The following is a 17371-nucleotide window of genomic DNA, read 5'->3' on the forward strand; positions in this document are numbered from 1 at the left end:
GTTTTCAACCTTTTTTCATTTGTGGACCCTAAAATATTTCGAATGGAGGTGCAGACCTCTTTGGAAATCTTAGCCATAGTCTGCAGACCCCTAGGTGTCCACGGACCACAGGTTGAAAACCACTGATCTTGTCCATATCTAGGTCTTCCTTTTCTGGTGCGAGGACTGGACAGCCTTTAGATTTGACACAGGGAAGCAAAGAGGAACATACAATACATTGCTAGGCTTTCCCATTACTTCAGGGAAACCTAACCTAGTCTTTCTTACTCATGATATCAGCAAACATACTACCGAGAAATTCTCTCCTTCTTTGAGGAACCCAACCACCCATTGTCTCTCCTCTCACCAGCTGGCTGCAGTCTTCAGGCTTCATAAACTGAGTCCCCTCCACTCTTATTTCTTACCTGCTGATTATTAGTCACAGATGAGGGGCCCTCCCTCAGGGCTTGACATTTTTGGCAGCTGTTGCAAAGGGGGGCTTATTAAGTCCCTGTCTACAAAGCAGATCATTAACCCTGGCCTGGCTCAATGTGGGACCATATTTTGGACTAGGCCTCACTATCACCCCATGTGAGAGACTAGAAGGGACTGATTTGAACTTTTGTGCATGGATGGGACCTGAGACAGTCAGCAGATCTCCACAAAGGCAAATGTCATGAATAAGTAAATTGTCCTAATGTATTGCTTGCTTGTCATTCCTCAGACTCCCCATAGAATGACCAAACATCCCCATGTTATCAGGGCCATCCCAATATTAGGGGCTTTGTCTTATATAGATGCAACTATACCCCCCCACAGCCTGAAAAAAAGTGTCCTGATTTTCACACTTGCTATCTGATCACCCTAATTCCCAATCACCAGGGTTTAATATTCACATGATTAGTATTAAAACACATGGCATTTAGTATTCACCACTCTCAAATCTGAATGATTGTCCATGCTCAGAGCAGCTGTTTCCTGGGTTTGGCCCATACTGATATGTATCCACAGTCTCCACTTGTTCTGACTTTGTGGGAACTGGATCGTGCTGGTAAAGCAAAGCTGGTTTGATGACACCACAGTCTTCTTGAATCTTTATCCCTGGATAAACAGTTCCTGAGATGTTTTCTGCTGTATGGGTACAGTTCTGAGGATTTTTTACCTCACACATGTTGTCACTGTACTTCACCACAGAGGGCTTGTAGGCCTGGTAGGATACTTTAGTAGTTGTAGTGATAACAGTTTGTAAAGCTGTAGCAGCTGGAGAGGGATTGCTACCATACCTGCAAGGATATTCCCCACTGTAGTAAGGGGGATTAGCATTTGCTTGAATCTGTCCATAATCACTCCTATCTCCGTAACCAGTTTTCCCAAAAATTTGTTTCAGCCCATTATGTCCACTATCGAAGTTTTTATCATGGGCATTCAATGAATTACCATTATACTGAAGTCCAGTCAAATTAAGGGGGTCTGTATCCACTGGGGTATTTGCAAAATCTTTGTAAAATGTTGGATATGAGCTGGAATTTATATAACTAGGAACTTCAAATTCATAGCCCCCCGGCCTAGGTAGAAAGATTCTTGGGTTAGGACACTTTTGGAATGGTGATGCCGTGTCCCCTTGGAAGCTGGCTGACTCATAAGTAGCTTTGTAAGGGTCTGTATTTTGAAATGCAGGGTAAGGCTGAGCTGGAATTGGGAAGCTGGTGTCTGTAATAATACTGAATTTTTCTGGGCCTTCCATGCATGACAAATGATGAATATTGTTGAAATGACCACTGCTATCATGATACCTTTTTGTCTGAAAAGAATATGAAAACAGGTCTTTGAGATCCAGAAATAAATATTGTACACATGCACACACAGCTCTATAGGTTTACTTGTATTATTGCTCATTGCAGCTTTGACAGCCTCTTCACTGCTTTAACAACCCCCTCTGCGCATAGGAGCAAAGCAAGCTGCTGTGGTGTCTTGTAAGGATTTTGTTATACCGTATGACTCACAATACATGGTTACACCATCTTTGTAATGAAAATGCAGATCTACAGTTACCTCCGAGTCTATAAGCTTCTTTTTCTGGGAAAGGTGAGAAGAGGACACTTGTTTCTTAATGGCACTTCTTCTTGCCTCTGTCTCCGATTTACTCTCTGGTCTAGGGTGGTCATGGACTCCTTTGGCCTGCAGTAGTGTTAACACATTCATAATTTGCTTATCTAAAGACATTAATAAGTAGGCAACTAAAGCTTATGGTTATTTATTATTTTATAGCACCCACGAGAATGCTCAGTGCTTCACAGAAAAGAGAGAAGAAAAGTGCATGCTCAAACAGCTTACAGTCTAAACAATGGACTTATTGCACAAGTGTAACATACACCAGGAAGGGGCATAGGTGCTGGAACTAGGGGTGTGGGGTGTGTGGCCACACTCCCTTGGCTTGAAGTGGTTTCCATTATATATAGGGTTTACAGTTTGGTTCAATGGCTCTCAGCACCCCCACTATACAAATTGTTCCAGCTCCCCTGGGAAGGGGAGACAGATAGAGGAGCATGTGTTATGGAGGTATGATGTCATGGTTACTCAGGTAAGCAGACAGATGTCTTCAGAGTTCAAATGTTTTGTGTGCTGTGTCTATTTTTAAACAACAAGGTAAAGAATTATTTTAATCAATGCTGTATACGTGAGTTTTTAGGCATGAACGAGGTGAGGTGCAGATGGAGGTTGAAGAATAGATTTTGAAAGGGCATCCCAAGCAAAAGGGACCGCACACAGAGAGCATGGAAATGTGGCAGAGAGGGTATCAAGGTTGGCATTTCGGGAAAAGGGGATTGGGAGTGGCTGATGTGGAATACAAAAGGGGACCAGCTCAGACATGTAGATGTAGATGGGATAAAGAGACTTAAGAACAAAGCTGGGAAGCTTGAACTTGATGGGCAGCATTATGGAGAGCCAGAGAAATGATACTAAGGAGAAGGTGACATGGTTGCAGTGATATGGGAGATTAATGATTTTGGTAACAGCATTATGGATGGGTTGGAAAGGGGTGAAGTTAGTAACAAAAGAAGACTGGGGAGAAGATTTCAGTGCAAGGTGTGAGATGACCTTAGCATGGGCCAGTAATTTAACCATTAGAGTGGAAAGGAGAGGGAGGTTGCAGATTAGTGATGCTGTGAAGAATTAAACAATGGGATTTGGTCACCACCTGCATGTGGGTGAGAAGGAAAAGGGAGGGAGGAGTCAAATATGACTCCAAAATTCTGGATTTGGATGAAGGAGAATACAGATGTTGTCCATGGAGCTCAGGAGTAGCTGAGAGGATCTGGGAGGAAAGATTAGGAGTTCTGCAGTTCAAAAATCTTAGTTCTGCTTCATAACAGCCACCATTAAAACAGTATACATCAGCTTTAAAGAGCTTGCACTGTACTCACTGACAAATGTTCTTTACTTTAAAAACAACTCTTCTCAAGCAGAACTGAAATGCATTCTGTAGAAGGACATCCAGAGTTGCTCTTCTGTTAAAAGGATTATGGTTCTATCTAAAACTTTCATTTCTCTACCTTTCTATAGTTGTGATTTTTGTCTTAGTTTTAGATCCTGATCCTCTTTGAAATCAATGAGACTATTTACATGCTTAAGTGTTTGCAGAAAAGGGCTTTTAGCTTGTTTAAAAAAAAAAATTGTAGAACCCTATCCAGATGATCACTATTGTAATATGAACCTATTGGTGAAGAAAGAATCCCCATGTGCTGAAATGATAAAAATCTGCTATAGGATACTATCATTTTGCTATTTAATTTATGAATGTTCATATTAAATATGGATTTTAATCTAAATGCTACTCAGGCCATTTAAGTTTTAAAAAGCAAACCGCACTAATGAGCCTCAGTGAAGCGGTCCCTTTAGATTTAGGCCCCAGTCCTGCAAACAGTTATGCTCATGCTTATCTTTTCTCACAAGCATAGTCCCATTAGCTTCAGTGGCACTACTCAGCTAGGTAAAGTTAAGTATAGGAATAACTAAAATAGTGTATAAAAATCTCCCTGTATTGAATAGAAAGAGTAAAATTGTTTTTAATCTGTGACTATTCTACTAAAGAAATATGCTTTTCAGTTTCTGCCCTTCTGTGAAGTAACAGAAGGGAATATTTTGGAACACACAGAAGTTTAGGGAACATGATCAGAGTAATCACATTTATCCAGTGTACCACACTAGCCAAGCTTTCCTTTCACTTTCCTCTTAATTCAGTAAAAGTTAAATATGAAGCATAAACCTCTGATGTTAATTCCTACACAGTGAATTAATCAAACAATCAATTAAATGAAAGTTCTTTTAATGGGGTAAAATCTAACCAATAGACATATTTAAATCCTGGTCAGTCCTTGTGCAGGCAAACCTTCCATTTTACTTGATTCCATACAGTTTATGCATGAAATTTAGCAGGAGAGTTTCTTCTTTAAGTAATATGGGATTCAGCCCATGTTAAGGGCTGGGAGTCTTGTCTGTGCAAGGACTACAGCATTAGGCCTTTAATGAAATTCTATTGTAAGAAATGTGTGAAGGAAAGAACAAGCCTCATGCTTGTAATTGTGTGTAATATTCATCAAGAGCTTTTATAAATCCATAGCAATAATAAGAAGTAAGGTAAGTTTAAGGACTATTTATATCTTACCTGGAAAAATATTGCCTTGCCATCAAGCCTCCAAAAGTTAGTGACTGGGTAGCCACTGTGTCCCCGGCAAGGAATTATCTCTAGCGCTGAGTTACAGTTTGGACAGACTTTCTCTGTGAAATCAGATAAGGCCAGTATTGAAGAGCATGGTTAAAATGGAGAAATCAGCTGAGAACACCGTCAGGTTCAACCACTCTATAACTGATCCTTCAATTAAACTCCAAATCAAAGTATAATACTCAAACAATATAAGGTACACTAAGAAGCACAGCTGAACTACCGTATATACTCGTTCATTAGCCCATTCGTTTATAAGCCAAGCCCCCCAAGATGGTTAGGTAAAAATAGCTAAAACTGTATGACCCTTTCATAAGCTGATCCTATATTTCAGGGGTCAGCAAACTTTGGCTCCCAGCCCATCAGGGTAAGCCGCTGGTGGGATGTTTTGTTTACTTGGAACAGCTGCAGGCACGGAGTCCCTCAGCTCCCTGTGGCTGCGGTTCACTGTTCCCAGCCAATGGGAGCTGCGGGAAGTGGCACACCACAAAACAACAATGTATTAGATATTCAATTCAATGATTCCATAGAGTTTAAAATCATCAAATTTTGGTGTAGACCCGTTTATAAGCCGACCCCCGCTCTTTGATGCGTCACTTTTTACCAAAAATATTCGGCTTATGAACGAGTATATACAGTGTATACTAATGGACTCGAGATGAATACTTGATATATTCACTTTGGACATCAGGGATGTTTAGATTTAAATCTGAGTCCATTATGTAGGCCCATCTCTGCTGGACCCTTTACCAGACACACACATTTTTGAAATTTGGAGCGACTGCTTTACATCCTCTTTGCCACTAATAATAAGAGCAGGATAAGCCAGCTCTGTCTGTGAGTGGGAATTACAGTAGGTTAATTTGGAATCCCACCCCTCAGACTTCTCTCACTTTGTTGCTTCTGGCGGGCCTTGTCACAGATAGCAGGTCGGAGCTGCAGCCTGGTACCATCCGGCAGCATGCAGTTCCTGGCACAAACCACCACTCCAAGGCAGGACTTCTTGAGGATCTGGCAGTTGTGGTTATTGGTGTTGCGCATGGCCCAGCCGCTGAGATGCCGCTGTGCATTCTTTTCCTCGACAGAGTAGATAAATCGCACATAGCCATCTGGCCACTCCTGGAAGCCATCAAAGTGCTTGGGCTCCTGTACCACAGTTGGGTTAGGGGAGAGGGGCAACAATAGAAAGGAAGGGGGAAGTGGAGACCAGCAAGAAAGAATGAGAACGTATTAACAGAGTACCTCAGCACAGTAAAAACTACTCAGTCTATCCTTTTTATCCTGTCCCATTATACATAACAAGAAGTTACCTGAGGAAGTTAAAGAGCAGTAAGCTTAGAACAACAAAAGGAAATAATACTGTCCTTAAAGCACAGCTCTATTCTAAAACATAATCCTGTAAAAATAACATTGTCGGGTTCCATGTCCAATGCCGCTCAATAACTCTAAATCAAATGTGCTCAATTTACAAGCAAAAAGAATTTTTTTAAAAAACTGCCAGCCCTGTAAACTCAATCTGGGTTGTGAGAATCAAACTGGGCTCCTTCCATCTTGCCCAACTCCACCAATAATAAAACTGTCTGTGATCAGTGACACCTTTGCGATAGAAAAACTCTTTGGTTTACACAGTTGTAACTGATTGGCCGGCAACAGGAACTTAATAAACAGTTTGATGCACAAGGACAAATAGAATCCAGCTCTCATTCTCTTATGCTGTACCCATTTCAGGATTTAGGATTTATAGATTAATAAAAACCAGAAATATTCTGAGTAAAAGTTTTGGTTATGTCACTATTTCTTATAATGTATTTAATAAGACTTGAATAGACCCGTCACCAAAATAATGTTAATTGATTATAAGTATAAATAATATATATTTGTGGAATATGCTCAATATAGCTTAAAAGAAGCATGTTTTGAAATTGGGATATTAAGACTTGCTTTCAAAGAGTTGCCAACCAAAATGTAATTTATTAGAAAAATGATAGAATGAAAGAGGGTTTTTTTAAAACTATTTTCTTTGTTATAGCCAGTAAAGAAAAGTAAGATCCTGATCCTGCAAAACTCAGTCATTTGCTTAACTTTATGCCTGTAAGTGATCCCCCAGTATACGCAATGGGACTACACATGTGCATGAAATTAAACTTGTCCATGAGTGTTTGCAGAATTGAAGCTCAAATGATTAATTGACAAGCTTTAGGGACTAAAAAATAGATTTTAAAAGAAACAAGCTATTGGGGGGCTAAACCATTATTTAAAAATCCTGAATGATGTATTAAATATTAGAATCCATTAAACCACTAGACAATTCAACAAACTTGTAAAACATTTTACATTATTTGAATGATAGACACCATCTGCTAACAAGGAGATGTCAAAGGCAGCTAAGATTTAAAAAGGAAAAATAAATAATTCATCCAGAGCTGTTCAAATCATCATCTGTCAAGTCCGACTTTTATTACTAATTGTTCTATAAGCAATGATGGACATCAAGATATTTAGCTCAGACACTCTGCTTCCTTCCCAGGATCTGAAGAAGAGCTCTGTGCAGCTGGAAAGCTTGTATCTTCCACCAACAGAAGTTGGTTCAATAAAAGATATTACCTCACCTACCTTGTCTCTATCAAGATATCATTTTACATTTGAAAATGGAAGTGTTTCCTCTCATTCATCACAACACTCAACTTCCTCAGAGGCTATAATGAAACTGTAATTCCAAAAAATATAAACTAAGCTCTTAAATTCATTATTTTTTTTCAATCCTGTGATTGTATTACTTTAGCCATGTGCAGGAATATATGATTTTTTCCCCTGTATTAGATTGAAGTACCTTTTACAGTTTCCAATTGCCTGCATAATTGAAGAGTCAAGCAAGGCAGTTTCTGAAAAATTTAAGGATTTGGAGAGAATGTTTTAACTTATGTTGTATCATAAGGTCCATTAGAGAAGATTTTTTGAATCACCAGAATCAATTTCTGATTTGCCAGATAAACCTACTGCGTGAATACGGAAAGCCTTAAAATTCTTCTCCATAACCCCTCTATTCCATGGAGCAATAAATGAGGTGAAATCCTGGCACCATTGAAATTGATGGGAGTTTTGCCATTGATTTGAATGAAACCAGGAATGCATACGTTGTCTTTTATAACAATGCAAATCAATGGTTTTAAACTCTCACTCTGTACTTGTAACTTGGACATTGAGGTCCTGATACTGCAAAAATGTATGCACAAAAGCAACTTTATTGAGGCATGGAATCCCAGTGAAGTAAATGTCACCTGAGTAGTCTCATTGATTTCAATGGGACTCCTTGTGCGAGTAATCTTTCGCAGAATCAGGCTCTTAATGCTCCATACTACTGAATTCTTCCTCAGCAGAAAACATTCTCCAAACCATTAGTTTTTGAATTATATAACAAAGCCTACTTTATATTCTTTAGAATCCAATCAAATACTGAAAGTTCTGAGGCTAAAAGGGATTTTGGGTAGGTAAAGTCAGGAAATCTCTTCTTCCAGCTTCATCCCCTGTTGCATGAGCTCTCATACTTGGGGGCGCAACCACAGCGTGCGTGCGTGTGTGTCTGTCTGTCTAAAACAGGTTTCAGGGAGGTTGAGACTAGCCTCCCTTTCTTTATAGCTAGGTGGGAAGAGGATCCTGAAACTTTGTTTCTGTTTTAACATTGGTCTGGGAACCCTTGAGAACCATTTCGCCACTGGACCTACAGTAATAGCTAATTTTAAACTTATTTTAAGGGGGGCTTTCTATGGCACTCATAAATGTTTTCTAATCACTTAAATATATATGGAAGTATCTGAGTATAATTATAAAGGATTAAAATATGACTGTCCCCCATCATTCTCAAGAAATCAGCAGTTGATATCCGCATGCTTAACAGTATGCCCCACCTTGTATTGAGCTGGGCGCTTCTGAGTACCTTTCGTAGGCTCTGTAGTTGGAAATCATGTCTCTTTCACCAACAGAAGTTGGTCCAATAAAAGATATTACCCTTGTCTTTCTCAGTCTATACCAGTCTAAGTAAAGTAGTCGATAAATATACAATGATATGACCAGGCACAAAACTATTCAAACATACACAGTCTATCTTATAATTTCTTGTTACCACAGAATTAAACTATAGCGATCACTCTGAGATCTCGTTTCTTTTCTGACAAATTTCAGAAACCACAAAGACCAAAACCATTGAGCAAACAAACATAGCAGAAGAATAATTTTGGTTTCTTTCCTTTACAATTTCAGATTCCTGGTTGTCTACATTCCGATTCCCCAGTCCACTTAACCTCACCGATCTAATTTGCCAATATGAGACAAACTCTGAGTTTTAACCAGTTTTATTAAAACCTTTACTCCGGAGTCCAGAATCTACGTCTCCTGTGCATGGGACTTCTCAGTGCCCCGAGGCAGCCACGGGACCAGGCTGTACAGTTCTGAAGCATGTCCTTGTTAGCTTTAAAGAAGTGCTTGAATTCTGTATAGGCAAATATTAGCTGCTCAGTTGGGGCAGTGGTCCCTCATTCATTCTGGGCTGGCTACAGCCGAGCGAAGAGCATCGCCGTGAGAGATCAAATCCCTGCTCCCCCAACCCACAGCAGCAACCACCTTTCTCTCCCTCCTACCTGAGGCAGTTTGGGGTCATTGATATCCCAGGTTAGCTTCATCCCGTAGGAGCACACGCAGTCCGAGTCTTCCAGGGGGCCCCTGGACATGTTCACCATCGGCTGGCAGGGAGCTGCCCCCTCTGCTCCGGGACGCTACGCAGCAAGAGTCTGAAAACGGGAGGAGGACTTAACAGACACCGAATGGCAAAGGAGAAGCGGCGCGCGGGGCAGCTACTGCTTGGCCAAGGCGCTGAGTTTAGCAGGCACGTGCAGTGCTCGCGCTTTGCCCTGTCCGGGACAGCGGTGCTGAAAGGAGCGGGCAGCTCCTGCTCCTGCTCCGCCCTTTGATTCCCGCTTTTATGCCTGGATGTGAGACAGTCTCCCGGCTTGCCCTGTCCATCTCCCTCCCACATAGCTGCTCTGTGTTAAACGCAGGAGGGGCGGGGGGGTTGCTTTGTTTCAAGGCCGACTCCTCCAGTCTAGTCACTGAGCGCGAAGGAAAAGTTTGGAAATCCGAGACACTTGAACACCGAGTCACTGGACAACCAGAGCCAGCCGCAAAGGCAAAAGGGGGCAGCAGAAGCACTACAATATTGCAAAATCAGTCCCAGTCCTCAAGGTCAGCGCGCAGGCCGCTTTGGTTTGTAATCACCCTGTGTTTAGCCAAGAGCGCAACCATCTCCACTGACAGGGCCGAATAACGGCTTACGGGTGATAGTCACACCTGGACAATTGGTTTTACAGTCCTCTCCAGGCGCACCTTCGAAGGGAGGCTTTGAATGCAGCGCCTATGAGTGGCAGGATGAAAACACGAAGCTACTTCCACAAGTATTTTATTTTTTATCTATTCTGTTTTGATACCAGGCTTAGGGCAAGACTAACTCTAAAACACAGCTGGAAGGCAAACGGAAAGGCGTTCCCCATTCACAGCACAGTCCTGAAATCTGGCAGGCACCTTTACTTGCATCAGTGGGAGTTTTTACTCCGATAAATAATGCAGAATGAATGAACCTCCGAAACGGTCCTAAAAGTTGACAACTAATATACTGCTACTGTATGAAATTTCATCCTCCCCCTCCCCGTCTGATTTCTAGAAATGAGACATGAAGGACAATAATGAGTTTAAGGCTATACTAAATAACCAAGATCACAGCTTGTCTCTCGGTTTTAGATCAAGCCTTATTCATTTGGTCTACAGTTCTGAGTGAGGCAAGTAGCAAGTGTCCAAAGTTTTGCCTCCCCAGTAAGACAATATGTTCTATATATTGTGCACACAGTGGTTCCGATCATGATTTATGTCGCGGAGGGGAGGCGGGGGGGGGCTTCTAAAAGTACCTGCATGCTAGAATCAGTGCAAAAGGCACGAGATTACATATGTGCAAACTCTACAGAGCTGCATTTTTGCTGATCTTGTAGCAAAAACTGCCTGATTCTTATCCAGCCCTGTAATTTCAGGAGGGCATGATACACCTATGCTCCTCCAAGCCTTCGGGTATGGTACATGGGAAGATGTTTCGATCAATCGCTAGGTTCTGAGTCTCCTCTCTAGCTACTGCTATCGAATTCAGCAGCAGCTAAAAACACTTTGTGGTTGTTTAAAATTCGGCACTACAAAAATAATTCCACTTCACTTTCCCCTGAGTTTGTGGAGTAGCTGCTGTTTACCCGCGTCGTGTGTGAAACTTGGAGTTCTATCTGCTAAACACGGCTGGAATCTACATTGCAAATCTATTTATCCCAAGTTCCATCCAGTCAAGCCTCCTAATGAAAATCAGAGAAGAATGGATGCAGGTGAAACATACTCACTTCTTCTCGGGTAACAGGGCACCAGAGCTATACAATAAACCACCCTATTTCAAGAACACGCATCAGCTGAAATCATTGTTTGACAATGTATTCCTTACTTATTTCCAAGCACAATTAAATGCAATAGTTTTCTTTTTCCCACAGTGCAGGTGATCATTTTTGTAGCTGCTGCGGGATACAGTTTGTAAAGGAACTAGGTCTGCGATTGCGGATATCTTCCTATTTAGCAGAGCCAACTCATCCTGCGATCGTTCCTCAGGCAAAATTCTCATGGAAACCGATGGGAATCTTGCTCGAGTGGATTTGCCTTTTCTGTTGTGTGGTTGCAGCTACTCAGAGGTTCCAGATGCAGGAACCAAGTTGCTGCTCATCTCCGCTGCAGTGTCCCCGAGACACAAAATCACGCAAGCGGCTGTCTGTATCCTCATTTATCCGGAGGTGCTTTCCGAAAATATAAACGGACACAGTACTAAAGGCCTAATCCTGCACCATTGAAATCAATGGGAGTTTTACCGTTGATTTCAATGAGTCCAGGATTGAACCTTTATTTTGCACGATATATCACTATTTGCAGCTTGACACAACTAGCACTTATTAAAGAAATCCAGATCACTAACCTCTAATTTCAAATATGTCTAAACAAGTTTGTTATGATCTGAAAAGACCGCTTGGGGGTGATACTTATAACTATGATGTAGCCTATTGTTCTTTAGCTTTATGCATATATACCAAAAAAACATGCTGCTCTTACGAATTAATTTGTTGTGCTATTCGTATTTGTGCCCTTTCTACACACACTTATTCGAAATGGTTACATTACTCTACATTACGAAATAAAATAACGACTACTTTCATCAACGTGTAGCAGCTTCTGCAGTGGAACTTGTCTGATTGAAGCATGACAATATTTGGTGTGATTTAAAGAAATAACTTTTTATTTTGACTCTTTCATTAGCGAACCTAATAAGTAAAACATTGTTGTCGCTTAATATTATGGAGATGTGGCAAGACATTGGAAGCCAGCTTTAGCTTTTAGCAGGGCCGCCCAGAGGGGGGGCAAGTGGGGCAATTTGCCCCGGGCCCCACAGGGGCCCCAACGAGAATGTAGTATTCTATCGTATTGCAACTTTTTTTATGGAAGGGGCCCCCAAAATTGGTTTGGCCCCCAGACCCCGTGAATCTTCTGGGCAGCCCTGTCTTTCAGCTGGAAAGAAATTGGACATCTGCGTTCCTACAGTACGTGAAAGGAGTGTGTGCCTTGCCACAGAATTTCCGAATCGCTGACTAGGTTCCTCTTTCGTTCACCTGTGAAATATACAAAATGTTCGCCTTAATTTAATAGAAGTTCCCTTCTTCCTTTACATCGGGAAATAAATCCTGAAGCCAGCAAGGGTCCCGTTTCTCCTCTTCTGCTCACAACGGCACCCCCCCAAAATCCCATTAACTACTTTGTTCAACTGTTTAGTGTGTGTCCTTTTAGCTGTATAAAACTTTGGGGGTTGTGTAATATTTTTCACACAAAAATAATTGCGATCTGCAAGGAGACTCTTCCTTCTCCATTGCAGAAAAGGCCCCGGTTCCCTCCCTTAATGGATTCAAGAGACATTTTCTTTCCTGAAATCTGACAGAGATTAGGGAAAGAATTGTAATGCCTGCATCTGTAATTTTCACTCCATACATCTAAAGAAGTGTTTTTTTTACGCAGGAAAGCTTATGCCCAAATAAATCTGTTAGTCTTTAAGGAGCCACCAGACTCCTTGTTGTTTTTGTGGATACAGACTAACACGGCTACCGCTTGATACTTGACACGTTCAGCATAACCTTCCCGGGCTGGAATTGCCAGCGGTAGCGAAGCATTTGTAGCAGATGCCAGCCATCTTTCCACGGGCAAAACTCTCCAGTGAAGTCAATGGTGTTTTTGCCAGAGTTAAGGCTCATAAGAACGTTCTTTCTTAACCAGGCAATTTCCACACGCCAAGAAATTGACGTCAATAGCAAAGCGCCCATTGATTAACGGAAGAAGGGCTGGATCCAAAACAATGCGGGTCAGAGAGCCCCTCCTAGCCCCACTTGGAGAAGTATTCGTTGCAGTTTCAACTGTCCTGGGAGGGAGGGAAGGTCAGTTGTCTCTAGTGCTAGTGGCTTTAGAATCGTGGAAAATCCTCTCAGGGGACCAAGCAAGTTCACGGCCGATGCCGTAGGGAGCCCAAGGAAAAGTTATTGGTGTCTGAGTCTGCCCTAACTTTACAGCAGAGCCCCTTGTACTGAGGACCCAATCCCCTTGAGATGGAATGTCAGGGGGAGAAGCCTTCAGAGCAACTCCATCCACAGGGAATGCCCTGAGACGTCAGGCACAGATTGCCCTGGGCTCCCGTGGATTGAGCTGGGCTGCGGGCCAGACGCTTTGTTAGGCGGCTGAGGGGACTGAGAAGATCTGTCCAGGAAGGAGTGGATCGTTAATTCCTGTTGGTTTTGGTTTAAATGTCAAGCACTTACTCGCCCTCGCATGATCATATCATTGAAGGGAAGCACTGAGCAGTCATTCAAAAGAACATAATGCTACAGAATGGAAGTGCCCGTGAAAATGTGGCGAGACTGTTCTCCCTGCGGAGCACATATAACAGGTGAAATAGTTGTAATTAAGGCGCGTGGTTCGCCACTGCCTTGCGCCCCTGGAGTCATTTGCACCTGTGCAAAGTGAATGTAAAACCTATTGTCAGTGTAAGTGGAAAACTCTTATTTGGTAGCATTTTTACCACTTTCCACAGGCGTAATCAGGCCCAATGTATATTTATTTTACTTAAAAAAAAAAAACACCCCAAAACAACTTTTCAGGCGCCTCCTGAATAGTTTAAGCGGGCTCACGTGTTATTTATTTAGTATCAGATTGAAAGAACACAATCAATTTGGAAATAGTCTGCAAATTTTGTATTTAGTATAGTTGCACGTGGCCCTTAAAGTTTCTAAAACTGAAAGATTAGCAAAAATATTTTCTCATCTTTTTCAGTTTGTTTTCTTTGTGTAGAACCGGTTTCATTGTTTCTCTTCCTAATCAGTTCAATTAAACACCTGCATAAATTTACTTCAACATTGGCTTCAATGGAACCCATATAAATGAAGTCAGGCACGTGCTTAAAGTGTTTTCAAATCGAAGGCTTTGCTCCTACAAAATATTTCATGGGTTTGATCAGTAGTTCTTCAGAACCAATATAATTACAAATCCATGGGCCTCTTCCGCCAATTAACTGCTGGGAGTACTCCGTATGAATGAGTAGTCCCATTGAAGCCAAGGATTGGTGTTTAGGCTCCTTGTTCTGGAGTTGGTTGCATTGTAAAGGCTAGTGCAGTAACATCTACATGAGCTCTCTATTGTGCAACTCTCCCCACGCGCAAGACTCAGTTAATCAAAACCTCTGTAATTGCACAATTAGTAACCTACTTTGAGATACTGCTGAATTCATTACACAGAATTGCCATGCTTCCCCCATATAACAAGTTTGCAAATCATTGGTCAAATCTTGTAGTCCTACTGCAGCCTCCATGTTCCTCTTGGCTTAGCGGAGGGGAACCTGCCCCCAAATCACACACCCCTACAGTGGAAGGGAGAAATACCCCTTCAGTTCTTGCCTATTCTCTTCCCTCCCCGTGGAAACCAGCCCTCACTGTAAGTTCTCTGTGAGGAGATCTCTGTCCCCAGCTGCAAGTTCCCTGCGATGCAGATCCCGCAGCGTGCTCCCAGAAGCTTAGCCCCCCGGGGTTGGTCTCCAGTCCTACCCCTCTGGAGGAGCGTAAAGCGCCATGCCCGCTAGTCAGGCTGGAGATACGCTCAGTAGCGAGAAGCGCCCTCAGATCTCCCAACGCGGATTCTCTCTGGGCTCCCCTTTCCCGGGACTGGGTCCCTGTTCCCTCGAGCGAGGCAGGGGGCGCCCCGAGCTCCATAACCAGCTGCACCTGGGCAGTACACGAGGGCTGCTCGGCGTCTCATTAAGGGTGCAGCTGGGTGGCTTATGGTCGCCTCTTCCCTTTTACGGGGATTTGCACCATGTTGAAGGTAAGTGAGCGGTGCCGGAGATCGAGCTGGGGAAATGGCCTTGTCCCTGCCCCATGGATCAGCTTCTCTAGTTCCCTAGCTGACTGTGGCTTATATTTCTCCCTCCAATCTCTTCTCCCCCTATTCCTGTTTGGCGGGGCGGGAGGTGTTCGTTCTCTCTCTCCTTCCTCTTCCCACCTCTCCATGGGGCTGTCCCTTGCCTCTTGTGGCAGGTAAAGGGGAGTCTTACTTCTCCAAGTCTCCTCCTCTCAAGTGCAAAAGGGACCGGCCTTCTGCCCTGGGCCCCTCTCCAATTCCCTTCCTTTGCTCTTAGTTCCCTTTGCCTAGGAAAGGGGCTCTAGTTCTGCCCAGACTTATGTCAGGTTCCCTGCTCAACTGGGACTAGTCCACACTCAAAACCCAGGGTTAGGTCACCTTAAATCTAAAGCCAGTTTTATTCTCTAGCTCTAACTGGCTTTAAAATCGATTAGCACATCGCCCCCAACCCTCGGTGTCTATCCAGTGGTATGGTTTTAAGGTCTGATCCCTGTTGTTCATCCCTTTCAAATCATACTCTTCTTCTCTCTTTCCCCCGCCCCTCAAAGGCAACGAAGGATCCTTGTAGGCATGCTACCCCACGCAGTTTTAACTGCAACTTTGTCCCCCGGCTCTCTTGGGCTGCGCTATAAGGATGTTGATTTACCATCTCATGTCCCCACTGCAAAGATCTGTCTCTGGTTAAACAAAAATATGGTACAGGAACCATGGTGTCAATAAAGGCTATTTATGAAATAAAAACTATCCCTCAATGTAGTGTCTAGCCTTTGGTGTGACCTAAAGGCCAAAAGTTTTTGGTTCTGTAAGAAATCAGGGGAGTGAATTCCAGAGCCGAAAGCTCTTCCCTGTTTGTCCTTGGATATTAAAATCTGCTACTGAATTCAAGAGTCCCAACTGCTGTGATGATGGGGAAAGGGAGGGAGGAGAGAGCCACTGGTAGCCAGAGCTTGAGCCATTTTTACTTTCCTTTGGAGTCTCAGCAACAAATCTCTCGTTTATCTAGTTACATACTATCCGGAGTATTCTGGTAACTCAGTGCTTGATTCTTTCTCTTAAGTAATTAATAATAATTAATAAAATCCTGATTAATGCTTTACTAAGGAAACATCACATGTACAAAAAGGGCTCTGTTTAAAGTTCGTGTAAGTCAGATGTTCATTTATTAGAAGAAAAAAACCTTGGTGCTGTAACACACTGGAACTAACGTCCTGCGTTATTCCTTAGCCATCGCTTCTCGGCTCTTTAGAGCTAAGATGAAAATACTGGGATTACTTGCCTCAGTAAGGGTTGCAAGATTGATCCCTTTGTGGAGCATTTTCTTTCTGCTGATGAATGGAGCCACCAAAAGGAAAAAAACAAACCAACATTAGAATGTCACTGTGGCTGTATCGTTTCTTGAATGCTGCTAAGGATTCATCTGGTCGGTTAATTTCATCATGTGTTACAGAAACAAGGCTTCTTCTAAGGAAGGTTTACTTTCTTTTTCTGGCTTTTATTTTTTAATTAAGATTTCTGTAGCGTTTAGAGCAAAATTTAAATATGGATTCATTCTGTAAATGAAAGTTTACCACTATTTGGGAGATGGTAACTATAAAACTTACCTTGGTTCTGTAAATAAGTAACAAGACTTTTCTTCCACATACATTGGTTGTCTTTGTTTTGGTGGATTCTTACAGTTCCAACTGCTGTAGTTTTCCCTCCCCTAGTTGTGGAAACTCTTATGATGGAGCTGAGGCTGGGGAGGGAATAATTGAATTTGGAATTTTTGGTTGTAAAACTGAATAGTTGCAGAGTGATCTGTAATGGAATGAGAACTTGGCTTGCCATATTTATAATTGTGTGTTAGTGATTTAGTTATTACTTTTAAGCAATGGTCATCTGACAGATGGGGAGAAATTTTGAAATAGTGTCTTAAAAACATGCAAGTAAAAATAGTTGATCAAAAGAGATTTTTATAACAAAGTACATTTTTTCACTTTTTGAGCAGCAATGAGTGCCTTTTTCTCCCTTTTCATTTAAAGGAGGAAGAAAGTCAAGAACAGAGCAGTGAGATAAAGGAAAACATGGCATCCAGAACAGAATACTATGTAAATAACCCTCTCCAAATTTTCACCTTCTTTTGAAAGCCATTACTGACATGACCTTATATACATTAATTTT

General features: G+C 42.2%; 2 protein-coding genes across 2 annotated transcripts in view; one reads left to right on the forward strand and one right to left on the reverse strand.

The window, feature by feature from the left end:
• Window positions 1-901: 901 nt before the first annotated feature.
• Window positions 902-9426, reverse strand: GCM2 (glial cells missing transcription factor 2). The gene is made up of 5 exons (XM_034759427.1): window positions 9337-9426; window positions 5596-5848; window positions 4646-4758; window positions 2032-2157; window positions 902-1780 (listed from the first exon to the last, which is right to left on the reverse strand). Exons 1-5 carry the CDS (start codon window positions 9424-9426, stop codon window positions 902-904), a joined length of 1461 nt encoding a protein of 486 aa, XP_034615318.1.
• Window positions 9427-15166: 5740 nt separating this feature from the next.
• Window positions 15167-17371, forward strand: part of SYCP2L (synaptonemal complex protein 2 like) — a 51314-nt gene continuing 49109 nt past the window's right edge. The window contains exons 1-2 of the mRNA XM_034759561.1: window positions 15167-15175; window positions 17233-17298. Coding sequence (XP_034615452.1) covers window positions 15167-15175; window positions 17233-17298 — 75 coding nt within the window. The remainder of the gene's footprint in view (window positions 15176-17232; window positions 17299-17371) is intronic.

Source organism: Trachemys scripta, chromosome 2 (assembly GCF_013100865.1).
Source record: "Trachemys scripta elegans isolate TJP31775 chromosome 2, CAS_Tse_1.0, whole genome shotgun sequence".
Lineage (NCBI taxonomy): Eukaryota > Metazoa > Chordata > Testudines > Emydidae > Trachemys > Trachemys scripta.